Source organism: Ostrea edulis, chromosome 1 (assembly GCF_947568905.1).
Source record: "Ostrea edulis chromosome 1, xbOstEdul1.1, whole genome shotgun sequence".
Taxonomy (NCBI): domain Eukaryota; kingdom Metazoa; phylum Mollusca; class Bivalvia; order Ostreida; family Ostreidae; genus Ostrea; species Ostrea edulis.
The window spans coordinates 56,354,087-56,368,106 of record NC_079164.1 but is presented as its reverse complement, the minus strand read 5'-3'; the positions used below and the strand labels follow the sequence as shown (position 1 = coordinate 56,368,106).

General features: G+C 35.9%; 1 protein-coding gene across 2 annotated transcripts in view; it reads left to right on the top strand.

Annotated features, from left to right (window-relative positions):
* The window catches only part of LOC125664640 (zinc finger CCHC domain-containing protein 8-like), a 202,117-nt gene that overhangs the window by 88,406 nt on the left and 99,691 nt on the right, over positions 1–14,020 (top strand). For both annotated transcript variants that reach the window (XM_048897481.2, XM_048897482.2), the window contains exon 7: positions 1,168–1,233. In XM_048897481.2, the coding sequence (XP_048753438.1) occupies positions 1,168–1,233 (66 nt within the window). The remainder of the gene's footprint in view (positions 1–1,167; positions 1,234–14,020) is intronic.

The window sequence follows — 14,020 nt, the reverse complement described above, 5'->3', positions numbered from 1 at the left end:
ATTTGTGCCACCATTATCAAATGGCTGCCAATAATATACAGAAATATTTCAAAGGGTTATAATCTCTATGAACCTTGGGTTCTGGGGTCAATTGAGGGTCCAGAGTGCATTTCTAGAAACATGCAGTATTACTTTCCCATTCTCTACCCAGAGTTCCATGCGCTACTCACACTATACCTCTGTCAATGGTCAATTTACAGAAATTTTGTAAAAGTTTCTAATACCTAACATTTATGTTTTGGACTAAATATTTAGTCACTTAATGATATACTTTTGCTGCAATGAAATTGATGCTTACTGTAAATTGTTTAAAATCTCTGTTTTCTGGTCCTAAATTTGAAACTACTTCGTAATACATGTATGCGTATGAATCATTGTAGGACATTCACATGTTGGAGATTTAATGTAAACATGGAATTAAAAGTAAGAAAGGCTGAAAAAAAATACGATAAAACTTGTAAAATAAGAGATAAACAGCTAAATGGTGAAAATGTACTTAAGAAAGTGCTGCTGGGCTATGAAAATTGCCTGATGTATCATATCTGTTGCCAGAACTTTTAAAGTGAAAGGAAACGAGAATGACTGTTTTTATCATGACTGTGATTATATTGTTATGTGATTCCAAGTGTTGACAGAGGTTTATTGGGAAGCTTGTGTATCGCGCCCTCTGGTGAGAGATTGATTACGAATTTCTATTCAGTTTTCAAATGTTTCAAAATGGCCGCCATTTCAAAAATCTAGTTTGTCTTATTTCAACCAAACTTTGTTTCTGTCCATATGTGGCATCAATTTTTTTTCTGTCACCATTTTCGACTTTGGGAGGTGTTTGGGGACATTTGTGTTGGCATCCTAACACAGTTATATATTGTTATCATTCTCCCTGAAGATTACATATTCCATTGTTGACAATGAAGTGCGAGTCGACTCTCAATCAGGCCCTTCAGGCCTTTGATTTTATTACTACAGCATTACTGAATATATTGGATGGGTGTAGTTTGCAGCATTAATGCTTCTCTTGAATGTAAGATGAAGGTAGTAATGTTTAATAGGCACTATGGAGATTCCTAAAATAGAATTTTATTTTCAGTGGACAAATACATTTTAAGTTATACGTGAAAAAGTTTGAAAATTACATGAAGAAAAAGACTGTTTTTCTTAAATAATCAGCTATGAACAAGTTTTCATAGAAGCATTGCCAGCAGATGAATCAGAGAAGTCTTCAAAACCAGAGAGGTATGTGTACATCTGAAAACTGATTCAGTAATATTTTTGTTCACGAGAGTCACTTGAGTATATTTGGAGTAAAGTTTGTTTTTCTGTCTATTTGAACAAATATTCAATAAAGTATTGTGAGCACATGTGCACAGTGAGCACTCTTAACATAAAAAAAAAATACTTAAAAAGCCTTATATAGTCCTATGTATTGTTTGCATAAGAAAAGATGGCAAAATGGGTGTGCAAATTCTTAAATCAAAGTCAAAATTCCCTGGGATAAATAAACTTCATGCATTGATAATTTTGTTATATCTGTTTGCATTTGTAAATGATGCAAATAAAAGTTGTGTATGTCTTGAATGAAAAAAGGCTGCTCATTTCTCTCTGAGGAGCTGTGATACGACACGGTATGTAACGAGACGGTATGTAGCAATTTGTTACATACAACATACTGTCACAAATACACCGATCCACTGTCGCCACTTAAACCCCACCCACCATAGTTACGTCATAGCAACAAAGGAGAGTCGGACAAAAAAAGTAAACAATGGCGGCGACTGCAAACGCTTTCGAGATAATCCCGGTTAAACTGTTGTTAGCTAGATTACTTTAAAAGGGTCATCATTTCATCCCGTGTGAAGGAGAAGGGTTGATTTTGATAATTCATTTTTATTTATATACTTTCAAATTATTTCATTCCACTCACAAAAGCGTAGAAATCACATCGAAACGACAGGCTGACGATCCTCACTCGGGTTTTGTAATGCTTAATTCTCATTACTCTTGCCAAACAGGCTGTTGAGATTTGTTTTTCATCCATTGAATTAATAATTTACATTCCTTTGTCAGTAGACTGATTAAATTTTTGTTAACATATCGTAATGATTACCGTTTCGGTAAATTGATAAGGTGATGATCACCCACTTACAGACTGAAGCGTGTTCAGATTTGGATGTTAAAATGAGTGCTTCCACGTTCTTCTCTTTCAAATCATTAGATCTATATACATTTATAGTAATCTTGGCCCTATAATAGATTGCAGTTGTCATTGTTATACTACGTACCCTACACTATGGTATTATGAATAATTTTGTTCAATACTCTCTGGAACATGTTCTCATTTATATATTGGTATAAACTGTACAGCAATGTAAACAGGGGTGGATTTAGACGGACCCCCCCCCCCCCCCCTTTTGTGACAACTTAAAATAAAAGTAGTAGATTTTACATTATACTTACAGACAAGTGCATAGAAATAAACAAATCAATTATTTCTTGTCATTTATTGATTTTATTATGTATAAAGAATAGCAAGAATAACCCATAGAATTAACAAAAAATGCATCAAAACCCTAGAGTCCCTAGCCTAAATTGGGTTCCCTATTGACAAATCTTAGATCTGCCACTGATAAACATTTTAAACTAAACCTGACTTCTCCAAAGCTTTCATGCAACTTAGTTTGCTATAGTGGTAGGGGCAATTAGACTAAGTGCATGGGCTTCTAATTTGGAAAAAAAAAATTCATAGGTATACAAACTTATAGGCCTTAGAACATTTTTCCTCTTATTTTAAATGGTTTTTAACCTGCATCTGTTTCATCCTTGGTATTTTCAAAGTCCAAACCAACTCCAAGGAAGAAGAAATTCGTTTATGTACACAAATCAAATCAAATTGAATCATAAATAAAAACCAATGTCATTCACTAGCAATTCCGTTTATTTTAATAAAATACATGTAGCAATAGGATGATCACAATCTATAATGATTTTGAACCTTCAAAATGAAAGGTGTTATGAAATTTTCCATTAATTCTTATAAAATTCCTGATGCAAATCTTTATGATATCAAAATGCTTAAACTTGATCAACTACTAAATATAATAGTCTATTATATTTGCTTCGAAAATAGACTTGTATAATGATATCATATGTAGCCAGGGTATTGTAGCCAATTTTTTTTTCTTGATGCCCCGTCCTCCTTTTTTTCTTCTTTTATTTGCGAGTTCTTGTTGTATAGATACTGTTAAATTTACATACCTATAAAATAACCCGTATCCACTGGTGTAGATTGGAATGTAGGGGTTTTTAAAATCATAACCCAATAAATGCCAATAAACAAACATTTACTCTCAAAAATATTTTATTGCAACAGCAAATTGGTTGACAACAATTAGTAGAGACTGGCTTTAGTCAGACTAACAACAATCCCTTTGTGGGATTTTATTTTATTCTTCAAATATCATGTCCGTATTAGTCTCTTCATCAAGATTGATTATTAATAAGCTTAGGATGCGTTTGAAGCGTCTTCAATAAATACGGTCTTCGAAATTCAGTAATTAAAAAATGTATATAATATTGAAAAGTTTCGTTATTTCTTACCTACTTTTTTCTCTCTCAAAATTTCTGATAAAATATACATTAATATTTAAGATTATGAGTCTGACTCAACATTTTTAAACTATGTAGTGTCAGTAATTTTTCTGCTGAAAAGTTTAAAGCACTTGAATTGGTTTATTGTTCTATCCAATCTCCATATGTATCCTGAGTGACAGGTGCATTTCCTCCTATTTACATGTAAGCATCACACGGGACTTGGTATCCAGCTATTGGCTCATCATATTGCTAAGAAAACAAAACAAAACAAAATTACTTTCAGCAGATCCCGGTAGGGTATTCGTTTAGGTTTTGTTGAAACATTCGCAACTAAGTTTAACTGATACATTTATACAAATTTATGCTTTAATTATCAATATCATCAGTGTGTAATCCATGGCTTACAAGCACAATACAAACTGCAAACACTGGATTTTAGTTGCATGTGTTTTACAACTTTGCAAACAGTGCTCAGAGCAGTGTAGTGTGACAACGTATCGACCCCTTTTCCCCTTACAATGACAGTTTTTCCTCTTTTTTTCAGCTATGATATACACTTCCTCTGACCCTCCCCTTTTGTGACAGTTACAAAAAGAGAGTACATAAAAATAAGATGCAATGTGCCTGGATTATAAATGTCTGCGTAGTACAATAAACAACAAAACATCTTACCGAGTTCATAGATAGGTGTCTTTGTTATTTTGTGGACATTTAGCTGACTTTGAGGCCTGTGACATAAGGCAATAAACGGCATTTACACTTCTGCAAGTCTGTCTTTCGTTGATGGAAATGGTGTGAATTTGGCTCCATTAAGTTTGTCTGAATACCTACTGTGTGATTTACAGATTCCAGAGAAAAATGTTTAATCATTCCTCATACAAAAAGATGCGTACACACTGTATTATTAACACATGATAGGTCGATAACTTTCTGTGTTTACTATACAAAACAATGGCGGATGTACGAGGCTCGAGTTGTTGGGCGGGGCTTATTTTTTCAGCGCATTTCATTGGTCAAAATATAAGGTCACAAAGTGCAGTGGATCGGTGTATTTGGTGGAAGGGAGGGGGTGTCAGAAAATGACAAAGCCGGGAAAAGGGGATGGAACCTACTGGCGCTTGTTTAATATTTTTCATAATAAATTAGATTTTGAAATATATATTATTATTATTACATAAAATATTTTCCATTCCATGTTTTAGCAACACCTAAAAGCTAATCAATTTTATCGCAATTCACCTTTGAATTAGAACGCTTTACCCAATATAGTATTGCGTTGTGTGACGACACAATTGAATGAGACGATTGAACAATTTGAATGACATGTTTGATGTAATACAATAAGAGTTTTCATTGGCTGATTACAGCCCGCCCACTTTCTTGAGCGTGATTCAGTGTAGCTGGAGAACTGTACATAGCTCTCTCTGAAAAGATCCACCTCTTATAAAAACCTTCGATTTACGGGTCACAAAAAGCTGTGGACGGTTGAGGCCTGAAATCGGTGTGTTCTTGTGTTGCTGTCTCAGAAACTCAATATAAAAAAATCTTAACATATTTTCCTACTATATACTTGCGTCCAAACATACCTTCAAATATTCATTAAAGCCACACACCACCCGAAAACTCTCAGCTTCAAATGATTTCGTTTGTTGACGTAGCCATGTTAGGTAGCCGGTCAATTCGAATTCTTGCTATTGGTATCTATTCATAAAATCGGTTGTAAGTTATGTATTCGCTCTTCATTTATTATCAACACGAATAATTAATAGAAATTAAAACATTTTTGTATCAGTTTTTGTAATTAGGTAAAATAAGCTCTAGATGAACGAAAATGCTACATAAGCCCATTAGATGGAGATCGGCCGGCGCGGCCGCTCATGACTAATGAAAGCCGCACTGCCGTGAGTTTAGCTTTTTGAATAATTATCATTTAATAGGACTGGGGTGGTATATTATTTAAACAATTTAGCTAAAATATTTGTGGGGAATTAGTACACATCTAGACGCTATTGTGCCAATATGGAAATGAACCGGGATTCGAATTGACTGGCTACCTAACATGGCTACGTCTACGAACGAAATCATCAAAAGCTGTGATGGAGTTTTTGGGTTGTATGGGGCTTTAATAAATATTTGAAGGTATGTTTGGACACAAGTATAGTAGGAAAATATGTTAGAAATTTTTTTATATTAAATTTATGAGACAACAACATAAGAATACAACTTTTTCTCTTTCTTCCTTTGAAGTTTTTTTCCATCTAGCATCTGGCCGTCATGTTTTCAAATGCTGACTACTCCCGTATAAGGGAATTTGGGCGGACTTATACATATGGACCAATGAGAGTTTCTGTTGCATATCGCAACTGTATTACAAACAGATTCAATTGTGTCGTCACACAACGCAATACTATATCGGCCAAAGCGTTCCAATTCAAAGGTGAATTGCGATAATAAAAAATACAACTGTCATCCTATTCGCCTCTTGTATTCTACTACATGTTTCATTACAAATATCTAATTGATGTAAGAAAACAATGTTTATCACCGAAACAAATACGTTTCAAAAAAATATTATCACATTTACAAGTATAATTAATTCAAACAAACAAACAATCTTTTACAAATTATGGGAAATATGTATAGAATATGCTCCCCGACCCAATAATTGTGACGAGATAACTAAATTCAGTTCAGTTCTGTGAATAAAAAATTGCTTAAAGCTGATTAAGCCATTCCAGAAGGGTCATCTCGTTACTCACATGTTTTGTTACTCCGGATCCCCCTATTGCCTGAAATTGCCTAATCAATTGAAATAGCTATAGTAGGGTCATGTAATTGGATGGAAATAGGAATCGGCTGAAGTAAAAATTAACTTTCATAATTACATTTATTTATAATTTGTATCAAAGATTAAAATAGATAGGCTTTGATTTAATGCTACATCATTCGATGTACTTGTATGTTTATATTGACGAGTAATTTGATTGAAATAGAACTGATAGGCTAGGATCTTCCATGTGGAAAACAATCACTGGATGCACGATTGTACGTAAATTACGCTTGTGTGTATATCTATATTTTACCAGAGAGCTGTCACTTGCAGACAAATTTGAAGCTGAAAACCCTCTTCAGAAAAATATTAACAAAGAACTTGGCTGTTGAGAACAGTTTTACCTAGTTTTACCTCAAATCACTATGATGTCAAAAATCCCTATGCCATTCGAGCTTAGTACAAGGGGTGCTCAAATGCTGAGCGGAAAAGACAGCGATCTGGAAAAGACACAAAAAAGATAGTAAATAGATAAAGAGCATCATAAACTACAAATTTATTCATTTTTAGCAGACATGAGCTGAAAGCTCAAGTGAGCTTTTCTCATCGCATGTTGTCCGTCATCTGTCTGTAAACTTTTTACGTTTTCAACTTCTTCTCCAGAACCACAGAGCAAATTTCAACCAAACTTGGCCAAAAGCATCCTTGGTTGAAGGGCTTTCAAGTTTGTTCAAATGAAGGGCCATGCCCCCTTGAAAGGGGAGATAATCACAAAAATGCAAAAATAGGATGGTGTCATTTAAAAATCTTCTCAAGAACTACAGGGCCAGAAGAGCTGAAATTTACATGAAAGCTTCCTGACATAGTGCAGATTCAAGTTTGTTAAAATCAAGGCTCCCAGGAGTAGGATGGGGCCATAATAGGGTATCAAAGTTTTACATATAGGAAAAATCTTTAAAAATCATGAACCATTTGGCCAAAGACGTTTACATTTGCATGAAAGCTTCCTAACATATAGTGCAGATTCAAGTTTGTAAAAATCATGGCACTGGGGGTAGGTTTTACATGCGAAAATGGAAAGTCTTTAGATATGGGACAAGTTTATTCAGGTGAGCGATGTGGCCCATGGGCCTCTTGTTAGATCGAAGGAGGCTACTGTTAAACAAGTTGATGGTGCAGGGGTTCCAATAGTCTCGTTTAAAGTCAGCATTTTGCAAATTCTGTGGTCGTTATACCAATCTAGTTTGCCAATCCAACCTTTCACTGGGTCAATTGCTGTCTGATGTGTTTTGTACCAATTGTTAGGCCGTTCTTGGCACACTGATTTTGACTACAGATAACTATTTTTATCAGAATCATGAGAATGTCATTGTCATATTGAGGTCGGGTTGTAGTGACGACACGGGTGCATTTCTCACCGCGTAGACGATTATCAAAAAAGTCATAGGACTCGTGATCGTGCTGCTTTAAAACCATGAGTCCTGTATTCGCTTTAAAAAATCACTAGTGACAACCCTGATGAAATTGGAAGACTGGATCTAGACCTGCGGTAAACAAGTCGTGGATTAGACTGTTAGAGGTGCGATAATCAAGAGACCTAGACATTGCACCATATGACTTACGTAACTTAGTGTCTTGTCCAAACGCTGCCTGTTGACCCACTAGGCTCAGTAATGATGGGGAAAATCATTGATTGAAAAAAATATATATATAAAAAGAGCACTGCTTCATTATTTTCATTTTAGCTTGTAGGTTTTCATTTTAGCCTGTGGATTTTTTACCCACAGGTTAAAATTAGCCTGTGGTAGAAAAAGTTAATTTCGACCCCTGAGGTCTGTTGATTTTTCACTTAGTTATGGCCCTTGGATTTAGAAAAATAGCATGAATTATCAGTTTTTCAGACTTTTTTTGTTTGTGCTTGCAGATATTCATTTGATATTTGATACATTGCTTTTTCCACAACAAGTTACAGATCAAGTTTGAATTTGGTCCCTGTCCGTTGATTTTTCACTTAGTTATGGCCCTTGGACTTAGAAAAATAGCATGAATTATCAGTTTTCCAGACTTTTTTTAGTTGTGCTTGCATATATTCATTTGATATTTGGTACATTGCTTTGCCATAACAAGTTACAGATAAAGTTTAAATTTCGTCTCCGTCCATGAATTTTTCATTAAGTTATGGCCCTTTGACTTAGAAAAATAGCATGAATTGTTAGTTTACATCCATGTTTCTTATTTCTGTAGATCTCTTATCTACTACATTCTAGTATAGTACAGTGGAACCCCGTTATTACGTTTTCCATTTTGTCACGATAAAATAACGTAATACCGGGGGCAACGTAATAAACGTTCCCAGTTAAATCCATTAAAAATATCATTTGGAAATTGTATATCGTCCATTGGTACTCCGTGAAGGGGTGTGTGAATATATCTTTACTGTTTCTTTGTTTAAAAGACTATGATACTTTGTTTTATTTACATCTTATCTTTAATGTCCGTAATTCTTCATGTTCTTATCCCTTTTCATTATTTCGGTGTAGGATACATAAGGATGTTTTGATAAACATTGCTTTTTCTGCATTTGTTTGGACCGCCATTTTGTTCAACTTTAAAACAATGCGTTCATGTAAATTTCTCTCAATAACTCGTTCCGGTTCGTATTCAACATTCGTATTAAAAAATAACAAAACATCGTTTTTATTAAGTTCTCTAATTACACAATACACAACACAATAAAAAAAATCCCACCCATAAAACAACAAAACTATAGACACAAAACGCACTCAATACCCAACACTTGCACACTTCTCACCAACGATAAACATGCACGGAGAACAATTTAAGCGCAATCCACATAAAAAAATATATAATGATGCACGAACATTTCATTTATAACGCTAAATGATGGCACTAAAATCACGTGCGCATCAAGGGATTTTAAAATATTCACTGAGGTAAATGCCGTGCACAAATCGGCCGATAGATTGGTGTATGTATGGACAAGATTTACAAATACCCAAGCTGCATGTCCAAACAACGAACAATTTTTTTAATTGAACACCTTGAGTCACCTATGTCCAAGCAGTTACCAAGCGGGTGTAACATTGCTACGATAAATTTTGTCTTTCTTGTTTGGTACCAAAGCTGTCCGTGAATAGAGTTTTAATAGCGAAGGTAATCACACTATGCTGAACACGCAGGTGGTTGAGAAATTATTTCTTTGATTATCAAAATATGAAAAATGAAGTAAATTTCATAGAGTACAATTTCTAAATAAACATTATTTAATTGTTTATCACTGGCTTCTATACAGGGTATTCACCTGTATTGATGTCGCTAGATCTTTCGAAGCGTGATCAGTCAAGCGTCTCTAATCCCCAAACAGACCAGGGAATTTACGTGGTGACTGCCTCAGGCAGTCAAGGTGTGAATGGCTTATCATTTTGAGAATCACTTGAATAATTAGGAGTTTATTACGTTTTTGTCAGAATATTTACAACGTAATACCGAGTCCCGACATTTTAGGACAACGTAATAACGAGGTCTATTTTATATAGGTTTGTTAAGAAATGGTTTTGTGCTTTGAAATTCCAACGTAATATGCGGACTAACGTAATAAAGGGAGAACGTAATAACGGGGTTCCACTGTAATACAATAATGTTGGTAAATTATTCATGATCACCTATTTTTCACAGTTTATTGACTTGGTTAAAGACCTAAACCTTATTATACCCGCACTTTCTAAAGAAAGTTCGGGTATATTGTTTTTATCCCGGTCCGTCCGTCCATCCGTCCGTCTGTCCCGGTTGTTGTCACTAAAACTGTGTCCACATTTACAGCGCAATCCAAATGATATTCTAGGAGCTGAATAGCAAAGTCCTGTAGATGTGCAATAAGGTTTCAGAATGTTCATATTGGCCCCAGGGGGCAAATAGGGCCTGAAAAATGACATTTTCTAACATAAAGCTTGTCACTTAAACTCCATCTACTTCGGTAGGAGCAGTCACATGATATTCTAGGAGCTGAATAGTAATGTCCTGTAGATGTGCAATAAGATTTCGGAATTTTCATATTGGCCCCAGGGGGCAAATAAGGGCCGAAAAATGACGTTTTCTATCACAAAGCTTGTCACTTAAACTCCATCTACATCTTTAGGAATAGTCACATGATATTTAGGGAGCTGAATAGTAATGTCCTGTAGATGTGCAATAAGGTTTTGGAATTTTCATATCGGCCCTAGGGGGCAAATAGGGGCTGAAAAATGACGTTTTCTATCACAAAGCTTGTCACTTTAACTCCATATACATCTTTAGGAATAGTCACATGATATTCAAGGAGCTGAATAGTAATGTCCTGTAGATGTGCAATAAAGTTTCGGAATTTTCATATTGGCCCCAGGGGGCAAATAGGGGTTGAAAAATGACGTTTTCTATCATAAAGCTCCATCTACATCTTTAGGAGTAGTCACATGATATTCTAGGATTGTTGACCTTGAATGACCTTGAAAGTGGGTCAAGGTCAAAGGTCAAGATCACTTTCTCCTCCACAAAGTCTTAGGTGGTTGACCTTTAAAAATGGGGTCAAGGTCAAAAGTCAAGGTCACTCTTCAAGATGTGGGTCTCCACAAGCGACGCAACATTGAGTATGTACGTCATTCCAAAGGAAGTCTATATCCCCTTCCTTCACGGGATTCAGCATGATAGCTGTCTGCACCAAGTACTTGCGAGACACAGATAGATGACTGACACTCTACGCATAACTTAGAAAACAGTCTCCATGGGAAAGCCCTGTCAATGTCAGGGAGGACTGCATAAACCAACCAAGTGCCAATTTACATATCTGCCCAATGTTCAACAGTAGGACACTGGTACTGATCTTTAAGTAATACACAAAACTGACACTCTACACAAACTGATAACAGCCCCCCCCCCCCCCCCCAAAGAAAATTAAAAATTAAAACAAATACACATACATGATACACAGAAATAGTTAAACATGTACATTTCACCTTCTGTAATATTGTAAACCAATAAATGAATAAAAAATAATTCAAAAAAAAAAAAAAAAGAAATGATAAATCAAATAAATGAACAAGCCAGACTTGCCTGATCAGGAATGATGCAATATCCTCGTTTCAGACTCTATACTCAGGAAACAATTTCTTTGTGCCTTTGCTCAGCCTCTCAAATCCAAGTGAACTCACTGAAATGACATCCACGTCCATACATGTACACAAATCATCCAACGAGGAAATGCGCAGCTTCCCCTCCTGTCGTCCGTTTACTGCATCCTCAAAAGTGAAAGTAGAAATCCCCGCCAACCAACTTTCTCACATGTCACTGTTTCGGATCCTATAAAAAGCCACTTTATCAATGTACAATGATCACCATCATGCATTCAAACACAAATAAACATCATTGATATCATTCAAACTCCATTATTTCTTCTTTTTATATCATCTAGTATTTAACCCTGGTCACATTACCTTCGTCAATATTTTGCTCACAAAAACGTCAGCTGGGTCAAATGATCATAGTTATATTTAGAGAGGGGAAAAGTGGAATATGACGATGTCTGATCATCAACTTTTATCACATTTGTTTGAGAATGTAATTCACTAAAAATTAAACTTGTCGTAAAAATTACACACTGAAGTAACTACGACGAGTTGCAGAAAACCTGGATTTTCGAGTTACTGCCGGATTCTATCTCTTGTGAAGTATATTTTGTACAGAAGTGGATGTAGGAATTTTTGAAGTGGAAGGGGGGGGGGGGTCCAGACGCCCTGGACCCCCCCCCCCCTTCTGGATCCGCCCATATCTTATGTGTTGTTTCTGCTAGGAACTTTCATTTGCGATTACAGTCACTTGCCCTTTAAAACCATCCCAATGCGAAGTAATATGAGCCCCGTCGGTTTTATTGACAACGCAATTTCTTTCTTTTGAAATGGGAAAGAAGTTTGAGTTATTGACTCCCCCCCTCTCCCCCTCTCTCTCTCTCTCTCTCTCTCTCTCTCTCTCTCTCTCTGGTTGGCAGTCGAAACGGTATGTAGTGAAAATGTAAATTTGAACGATGAATTCAGTCATGTTTTAAAGATTTGGTATATCGAGGTTTGGCTTTAAGTACGTACTTTGTTTTAATAGCATTAGGCCTAGTTGTCAAATTAATGAGTCAACTTCTTCATCCCCTTTTGGAACTGAGAATGCAATGACGTAGCCAAATCACACTGTGGCTTCTTTACTAGTTAAACATTATAGGATTCAGCGATATAAAAAAAAAAGGGGGGAGGGGGGTCCAGGAATCCAAAAACAGAAGGAAAAAAATGAATCGATAAAAATAAATATACGTGTATCACCCAGTGCTAGTTAATATTTTAATCAACTTGTACATTAAAAATAATTGCCTACAAATATAAGCAGTATCATATTTAAAAAAACAACACTACAAAGATGTCCCACAGAAAGGAGGGGGGGGGGGGGTGCCAATCCCCGAATTCCCCTCTGGATCCGCCATTTGGACAGAGAGTACATTTAAAGGCAAACACTTACGTGCGGGTATTACTGTCTCATGACAGCATCTAGTTATAAATTTGTCTCTTTTCCTGGTCTAGTCATTGATTTCCAACCATTCTTATTTTGGTTTCCCAATTTTTCCTTTTACCATAACCTACATAATGAACTTTGAATATTGTTGTGGTACAATAATTTTTGCGACCGGTAGGGGACTATGTATTGCCATGCAATACTCTCGAATACTTGTTATTGTTATTTTTATGCCCCCCCCCCCCCCTCTCTCTCTCCCTTCAAGGAAGAGTGGCATATTGCTTTGCACATGTCTGTCGGTAGGCCACATGTTGTCCATTCAATATCTTGAGAACCATTGAGATCGCAATGATATTTCATTTGTGGATTGGTTATGAGTAGATGAGGACCCCTATTGATTTTCAGTTCAAAAGGTCAAGTGTCAATCCCCTATTTAATTTGAGGTCACTTGGTCAAGGGTCAAACTGAACATAGGAATATATACTTAACGCTCAATATTTAGAGAAGTCTTTGCTTGACAGACATCAAACTCGGTACACCAGTACATCTTAAGGAGAAGATGACCCCAATGGAATTGGTCAAGTGTCAAACTGGACAAAGGAATATACTGTCTGCTCAATATCTTGAGAACCCTTTGCTTGACAGACATCAAACTTGGTACATTGGTATATCTTCAGGAGAAGATGAGCCCCTATTGATTTTGAGATCAGATGGTCAAAGGTCAAACTGGACATAGGAATATACTATCTGCTCAATATCTTGAGAACGCTTTGCTTGACAGACATTAAACTTGGTACACTGGTACATCTTCAGGAGAAGATGAGCCGCTATTGATTTTGAAGTAACCCAGTCAAAGGTCAATTGTAAGAAAGATAACTCTGGAATGTTTTTATTCGTTTAGGATGTAAATTTGTGGGTGAGGGGTATACCCACGAATTCCACGAAAATTGAGCCACCACGAATTCTAATGATTCCACAGTATATTGTTTCCTATATTCTGAGCATCAGTTGCTTTTTTAATTCTAAACTTGGTACAGTGGTACTTGGTACTACTCTACTATAAGGAGTAGTTGACCCCTATTGATTTTTAGGTCACATGGTCAATCCACTTTGGACATA